The 7,984-nt window shown below is 38.4% G+C and overlaps 1 protein-coding gene across 1 annotated transcript; it reads left to right on the plus strand.

Moving 5' to 3' along the window:
* The first annotated feature begins 1,302 nt into the window (after nt 1-1,302).
* ndufa8 (NADH:ubiquinone oxidoreductase subunit A8) lies at nt 1,303-6,915 on the plus strand. Its single transcript, XM_019260120.2, has 4 exons — nt 1,303-1,495; nt 3,086-3,249; nt 5,373-5,538; nt 6,445-6,915. The coding sequence occupies exons 1-4, from the start codon at nt 1,448-1,450 to the stop codon at nt 6,580-6,582; spliced, it is 516 nt and encodes a 171-aa protein (XP_019115665.1). The 5' UTR covers nt 1,303-1,447; the 3' UTR covers nt 6,583-6,915.
* The last annotated feature ends 1,069 nt before the right edge of the window (nt 6,916-7,984 follow it).

The following is a 7,984-nucleotide window of genomic DNA, read 5'->3' on the forward strand; positions in this document are numbered from 1 at the left end:
CAAACAAACAAAACAAACAGGTTCATCCAAGTTAAACTATCATTTACAACTCCTTATTAGTGCGCATGCGGGAAGCGAGGCTCCGGCTTCAGTTTTTTTTTTCAAACTTTATTGAAAGAACAAACAAACAAATAAGGAATTCAGTCATACTAGTTCACATTGAACAAAAGTAACATAGCATCGACATAGTTACATGATAATATAATAAGGATAAAAAAGAAAGAGCATGAAAACAAACATCAGAAATAAAATTTAGATGTGACACACTTTGTAATCTTAAATGTAAATAAAGTTCTAGTTATAACTGTTGTGACAGGTTACTGGTTGAAAATATCTGCATGAATATTGATTATAGATAGACATTTTCTATTAGTAATTAACTTAAGAGACTTAAAATAATAATCAACTTCAATCAAAAATAGCTTAAATGATGGTGATGAATCTTGAAATTTACATTTATGGATGTGAAATTTCCCTAATAAAATATAGAGGTTGACAATAATCCATAGTTTCTTTTGTTTGTATTCAAAATAAGTAATGATGTTGTTGTTTTTTTCCCCTCAGTGCTGATTTCAGGTTTTGTTTTACACAATATATAGTTCTCAAGTTCTTTCCAAAATGTACTACTATATGGGCAACCATAAAATAAAGGAGTTACATTTTCGGGTTCGGTTTTACAAAAGGTACATTTGTTATTGATGTCAAGGAATTTTGATATATATATTTGCTTTAGATGGGTATATGTTATGTAGTATTTTTAAATGTAATTCTCTGATTTCATTTGTGACACAGAATTTAAAAAGGAACAAGCCAGGCTTTATGCCAATCAGTATCCATAAATCAGAATCAGAAATACTTTAAATAATCCCAGGGTGAAATTAGCAGTTCAACATCCGGGCTACAGAGCTGTTCTTTAGTCGTGATGTGACCGGGATTACACCATAAAAATAAAGATAAACATAAAGATAGCATTCCAAAAGAATTTCCATCTAGGTGTTATTTCCTTAACACTGTAGAAACATTCTCTGGTATGTTTATTAGGCATGTTTACTCAGGAATGTCAACACCAATTTAGATAGTAGTATATATATATATATATATAATATATATATATATACATATATATAGTATAATATATAATATTCACAGCTTTAAATTTTATTAGGGGAATGCCTTCTGTGTACGAAAGTCTTCATAATTAAGTAGTTGGTCATTAGGATTAAACAAATCTTTTAAGTAAATCATATTTTAATTTTCTGCTGCTCGCGCTCGGTTGCGTCATCAGCGCGCGCCTCCCAGCTGACAGCAGCTCGCGCAGTAACAGAAACAAACTGACCTTCCTCGCGGCCTCGTCGCTCGTCCTGGAGCCAGACGAGGGGACCTTGAATGATTTTCAGCGGCCGCGTTTGATTTGATTTTTTGGCGTTTTTCTTACACACACGCAGCCATGCCCACGCTGGAAGTCCCTTCGCTGCAGGAGCTGAGCGTGGACGAGGTGAGGCGGACATGTTTGTTTGTTTTAGCCTGAACGAAAAGCATAAAGCAGAGCATGCTAAGCTAACTAGCTTAGCTGTAGCTTTGAGGATAACTTGTTACTTTACCTACCTGCTTTTATTTAACTAACACAGACGGGTAAAAGATCCACTAGCAGATATTTCTGAGTGTATTTGAAGCCGGTGAATATATCTTTATGACACCCAACACGGTATGTTTGAACAGCGTAAGATAATTCACAATATACAGAAACTTATTAATGTTGTGTTGCACTTTTCGTAGTCGTATTACCTCCTAAATTTACTCATTTACCCGCTGTGCTGACCGTAATAATAAATCTGTAGCTAGCAGCTGTGATATTCGGTACATTGAACTTGTCCTTGGAGGTCAGGTGTTAGCTGGCAACAACAACAGGTCCACGTCAAGGACCTAATGAACTACAGTCAGGTCCATAAATATTGGGACATCGACACAGTTCTAATCATTTTGCTTCTATACACCACCACGATGGATTTGAAATAAAACAAACAAGATGTGCTTTAACTGCAGACTTTCAGCTTTAACATCCAAATCAGGTGAGCGGTGTAGGGATTACAACAGTTTGTATATGTGCCTCCCAAAAGTAATGGGACAAATTAACAATCATAAATGGTTAACTTGGTTGCAAATCCTTTGCAGTCAATTACATCTTGACCTGAATCCGATTGAGCATGCATTTCACTTGCTGAAGACAAAACTGAAGGGAAAATGCCCCAAAAACAAGCAGAAACTGAAGACAGTTGCAGTAGAGGCCTGGTAGATGATCACCAGGGATGAAACCCAGCGTCTGGTGATGTCTATGCGTTCTAGACTTCAGGCTGTATAATGATTTAAGCGCCCCGCTACCAACTTCATATCAATGTGCTGTTTTATATTTAGCTGTTGTATAGTGAAGGACTTCAGTCTTGAAGATGAAAAGTCTATTAGAGATTAACACACTCCACTCACTCACCTGACAACATGACTGTTTAAAGAGATTTACAGGTGGTCTAAGGACAGAGATCCTCTGACCCTCTGAGCAAATTGTCATTTATGGTTTTGGGCTGTATAAATAATATAGATGTAATAATATAAATGCAATTTGACTTGAGTACATCTCTGCTGCCTCTTAAATCACATTCTTATTTCATTGTTTCAAGTTTAGTTAATAGTATGTATATATATTTAACTGTAAATTTGATCTTTTATATATTTCTATCTATCTATCTATCTATCTATCTATTTTATATCGAGAGATTATGATCTAGATATTATATAGATATATATAGAATTTAAATTAAATATTAAATAATTTGTGCTTTTCACTGGATGTCATAACTTCCTATTATATATCTACAAAATTACTGTCTGATGTTGAACAACAATAAAAATTTACCGTTCTTTTGTTTCATTAGACTCATAAATATCAACAAGTGTTAGGCTCCACTAAAATAATCCTGTGTCTCAATTAAGGAAATTATAGGAAATATGAGTGTATCTAGTATTTGCTAATTAATAATAACCTTTACCCAGTCCTAATGTTTTCCATGCATCTGTCCCTGTCTCTTTCCAGATCAATGTGTCCTCCGCAGTGCTGAAGGCTGCTGCCCACCATTATGGCTCCCAGTGTGACAAACCCAATAAAGAGTTCATGCTCTGCCGCTGGGAGGAGAAGGACCCCAGGAAGTGTCTAGAAGAAGGGAGGAAAGTCAACGAGTGTGCACTAAACTTCTTCAGGTAACTCACACTCAGGGTTTTTCTTTTTGGTGCCAAATGCATTGACACAGTGTCTGAAACAGTCAGGAGGTTTACACACTGTGTGTGGGTGTGTGTGTGTGGGTGTGTGTGTGTGGGTGGGTGTGTGGGTGTTTTCTTCTTCTAGTGATTCAGTACTAAAAGACTTAATTAAGGTTAAAACATAGTGATTAGGCAGGATTATTTTGGAGATGAAGGCTGCCACAGTGGCGTCATCTGAAAAAATATATAGTGCGTTTGTGGTCAGTGACTGATTGAAGATATGGCTCGAGCCAGCTGGAGAGTGCAGAGTTTGAGAGTCCATGTCGAACCCTGGTCAGAAGAGGTTTGCGGTCAGATGTTATTGCTGTTTTTCCTCAGTGATGGACATGGGTAGAAAATGGACATGCGAGGTAGCAGATACTGTTGTTGGACAATTCTTCTGGGGGTTACAGTTATTACAATTTCAGAGTTGGGACGTCTGGTTCGGTTTCCTTTTCTGTAAGTCGTCTTGCTAATTAGCTTTCCTTTCCATTATTATTTTTTTTTTTTTGCGGAAGTGGGCTCTGGACGCCAGTCTTTCTTGGCCAAGTAGAATGATTTGCAATTTAACAGTAGTAATGTAACAGTACGGATATTTGGCCATTATTAAGTTCCAGAAGGAAATCTGAGAGTGAGGTGAGTGACCAGATTTTACAGAAAAAGAGGAGTTGGATTAAAATGATTAATTCTTGTCCAAGTCCACTAAGGACAGATGTTTATAAAACATTAGTCCTCCATCAATTTCCATGCACTGAAGTCTTAACTATATTTGATAAAGTCTGGGTGAAAATGGTTCATGTGATGTATCTTAATTTGCAGTGTTGTTGAGACTAAAACCTGCACAGTGGGTAAGGCTATGGGTAGAACCAAACTTTTTGTGAAAGTTGAACTGAACTCAGTACAACTGAAAGGGTATGATGCTAAAGGATAACTTCAACATCCTTGATCTTTTTATAGTCCGTTTATGCTTCGTGCGATGAAAAAAATTGAATAAAAAAAAAAAGTGGTCAAACTTTTACTTACTTAACTTTCCTGGGATGTTGCCAAATTTCTCAAAAGTTATTTTCCATTGTGTAAGTGAACTTTGTCAGAGTACTAATCTTACAGCTGTGTGTATTTTTGGATCATTTGTATTCTTTATGAGTCAGTATTTATTCCGGGAAAGCTTTTTAAATTATAAACGATTATTTTTGGCTAATGAAAATGTCAGTCTCTTCTCAAAAAATTCTCAATAACTGCTTGTTATCTTGAAGTAAATCATTACTACTGGTGAAGTATGATGTAGAGAACACTGTCATTGTTATTTGTTATTTATATCTGCTACTTTTTTTATCAATAGAAATGACCAGTGTTAAAAAGGTTGTTTTAAAAACTCAAATAACTTAAGTACAGAGTTTATTGTGTCTATAAAAGTGCCCTTGGGGGCTGTTTGAGGAAGTGGTCTGGAGTTTTTCAATCGTAACTGCTGCGTCTGTGTTTACTGAAAGTTTTGGACTGAGCTTTGGTTATACCCTGATACCCATGCACTGACTAAGGTGCTTTTGTGTGTTTGTGTGTGTCTCAAACAGCTTGTGTTTCTGGTTCTCAAAAAAAAAAAAAGCCCCCTAATTCTAAAGGCGAAACAAACAACCGATACTCTGACCCCAAATTTAAACTGAGAGTTTCTGTGATACCTGTAATTATTTTAATGAGGAAAGATTTGAGAAAAGTTGTAATTGCACCCGGGACCTGGTTTGATTCTTTGGTGTTTCTGGCGACTGCCAGGCACCTTGTGCAGCGTCTCATTCACATGACCAGTTCAGATAGTTCTTATTATGGAAATCTCAGAAATCTTTTCACTTGTGGGAACTGATCAGTCATAAACCACAATTTAATATAATATGTCATATATCTTGACATGGTTGAATGCGAGCAGTTCAGGCACATTTATTTAGAAAGTTCTATAATATTTAAATATCGGTTTTCGTTCCCTCTCTGAGTCACAGTATCTCTTTAAACAGATTTTTTGAGTTCAAGCTCATGCATGAGAACAGTTTGGTCTATTTTAATCTTGTAATATTTGATTCTGATTCAAATCCTTGTAGGCAAATCAAGGGAAACTGTGCCGAGTCCTTCACAGAGTACTGGACCTGTCTGGATTATTCCAACTTGGCAGAACTGCGCCATTGCCGTAAGCAACAGCAAGCCTTCGACAGCTGCGTCCTTGATAAGTTGGGATGGGAGAGACCTGAGCTGGGAGACCTGTCTAAGGTGAGATTTGTGAGGGGTTGACTGTTCGTTCACAGTATGAGCGGGTTGGTTAATGGGCTCTATTCTTGCTGATTGTGGGCTGTGCAAGAGGCTCTGATTGCATCTGCGTAGTGGTTTCATTCAGCTACAGTTCTGAGCAGGTAAATCATGTATTTTATGTTGTGCTTTTGTTGTCATAAAATTGCTGTTTCTAAGGGGCATGCATAACTTGCCTGCAAGCACTAATTAGGTAGCAGCAATCAAAACAAGAGCAAAAACTGATGTTGACAATCGCTTTTTTGGCCTTTTATTTCTGTACTCTTTGAAAAGTCACTTGTGCAAAACTGGGAACTGTATAATCAACTTTCAGGCCATTTTGCACTTGCCAGGCAGAGCCGCTGTTCATAGAATCAAATAACACGAGCAGGGAAACAAAATAACAGAAATCCGACTTCGATCACTGTGAGAAAAGTTCAGGTTGACTATCCACACATGGCCGAGCTTCTCTCCTTTCCCAGCTATATAACAAATGAGAAGACTTGTATTGAAAAGAGCTTCTTGTGTTTGAGATGGTGGGAGTAAACTAAATTTGTTGGGCGGTTGAGAGGGAAGAGAGTTACCCATTCAGGTTAGGAGATACCCATTTTTTGGATGGAAAACTAGAGCTTGTGAAGAATGGGGGAAGTGAGTTAAGGACTGGCAGACCTGACCCAGAGGTTATAAAGAAGTTGGAAAGGAAGTAAGAGGCAGGGGAGATGATGAGGGATGAGATGGATAAAGACGACCAGGGAGAATGTATATCATGATATGAGGAAAGACCTGCAGGATGAAGAGAATGGACAAGGTATACACAATGCCTTGCAACTCAACCGTTATTTTATTTTAGTTTCACTTTGTTTGAAAAAGTCACGGCTTTTTCTTTTGTAGGTGACCAAAGTGTCGACCGCGCGACCCCTCCCTGAGAACCCCTACCATTCTAGACCACGTCCTGAGCCCAACCCAGTCATCGAGGGCAAACTGGAACCTTCCAAACACGGCAGCAAGCTATTCTTCTGGAACTGGTGAGGCAACTCCAGAACGTCAGTCACCCTCCAAAGCCATGCACTCTGTCCAAAAACAGCTCGACCACTTGATACTTTAAAAGGTTTAAATCTCAGGTGCAGACACAAGCATTAAAGATGCTGGTTTTGGCACCTTTGTCTCTGAATGGTCTGAGGGTTGTTTTTGGACAGAGCTCATGTCCTAACAGTGTCTTCATCAGCGGTACCTCCAACATCATCAACGTTCAAGAAAGGAAGGGTTGATCATTGTGTGAACAAAGTTCAGCTTTCCTGACCACTTCTGTAAATGTAATGACATGCTGTTATTGTTGTCAAATAATAAAGAGATAAATTATAATTCTGGACATTATTGTCTTTTGTTAAAGTATACATCTGTTACACACTGTGTTGCCTTAAGACAGAATTAAAAGATTTATAGCGATCTGCTATTCAGAGGCTTGCCAGACACAGTTCCTTCAATGTGTGCAAATTGTATCCAACAACACAGCGTTTGCACATCTGTGTTTTGTCAGCGTGCATATTGTCAGACTGATGGAGAGCAAGGTTGGAGGTCAAGGTTGAGGGTCACTACCTGCAACCAGAGAGAGCTGCTTCTGCTTCCTCCTTTTCTCCCAGCTCTCTTCCTGCCTCTGACCCGCGCTGGAAGACGACTGGAGGAGTCATTTCAGAAGATGCACAGTAAAGTATGTTATTGCTGCCGGGACACGTGTGCGTGCACACTCATGACCTTGAGTGGAAGGAGATGTGAAGCCAATTCAAAGACGTGCTCCCGTGTGGAACATAGCCACACTGTGCCATTGCGAACACACACACACACACACACACACACACACACACACACACAGCGAGATCAAAGTTGCTCTGTAATGTGGTGAGGGAGCTCTGTTGCGTACAAGTTACCATAAAAGCTCAGATTTTGTTTCACATATCAGCTGTTCAAAAACGATACGAGTAGTAGCAGTCGCGATTTGACTCACTCCACTACAAACGTCAGGCAGGTTGAGTCTTTGACCCCTGCCATGTGGTTGATTTCTTTGGGGACCAATAGTAATGCATGGTTTGACAGCTTTCTCATACTCAAAGAGCAGAGATGTAGCCCTGGGGTATTTGCATATGATGTAAAAGCGTCTTGTTTCAGTGCACAAAAACACAACGACTTGACTTATAAGGTCAGCATCTATCCACAGTCACTATAATTTTATTCAGAATTTATAAAAATACACTTTGAGCTTGTTTTTTTGAGGAGCAATTATATAATGTGTTGCTCTACACTGTTTTCAACATTTTTCCCACAAGTTTCTTTTTATCCTACAGGCAGCAAGAACAACAGGTCATATTTTCAGCTTATTGCCAAAAACAACTATATAATTTCAGTATATACAGTAGCTCCATGTTTATATTGAGAC

The sequence above is a fragment of the Larimichthys crocea genome, chromosome IX, assembly GCF_000972845.2.
Source record: "Larimichthys crocea isolate SSNF chromosome IX, L_crocea_2.0, whole genome shotgun sequence".
Classification (NCBI taxonomy): Eukaryota; Metazoa; Chordata; class Actinopteri; family Sciaenidae; genus Larimichthys; species Larimichthys crocea.

Excerpts from the sequence above, each read along its gene's own strand:
- ndufa8 (XM_019260120.2), top strand. The coding sequence starts at position 1,448 with ATGCCCACGCTGGAAGTCCCTTCGCTGCAGGAGCTGAGCGTGGACGAG. Across the intron at positions 3,250-5,372 it reads TGTGCACTAAACTTCTTCAG|GCAAATCAAGGGAAACTGTG; the intron begins GTAACTCACACT and ends AAATCCTTGTAG. Across the intron at positions 5,539-6,444 it reads AGCTGGGAGACCTGTCTAAG|GTGACCAAAGTGTCGACCGC; the intron begins GTGAGATTTGTG and ends TTTCTTTTGTAG.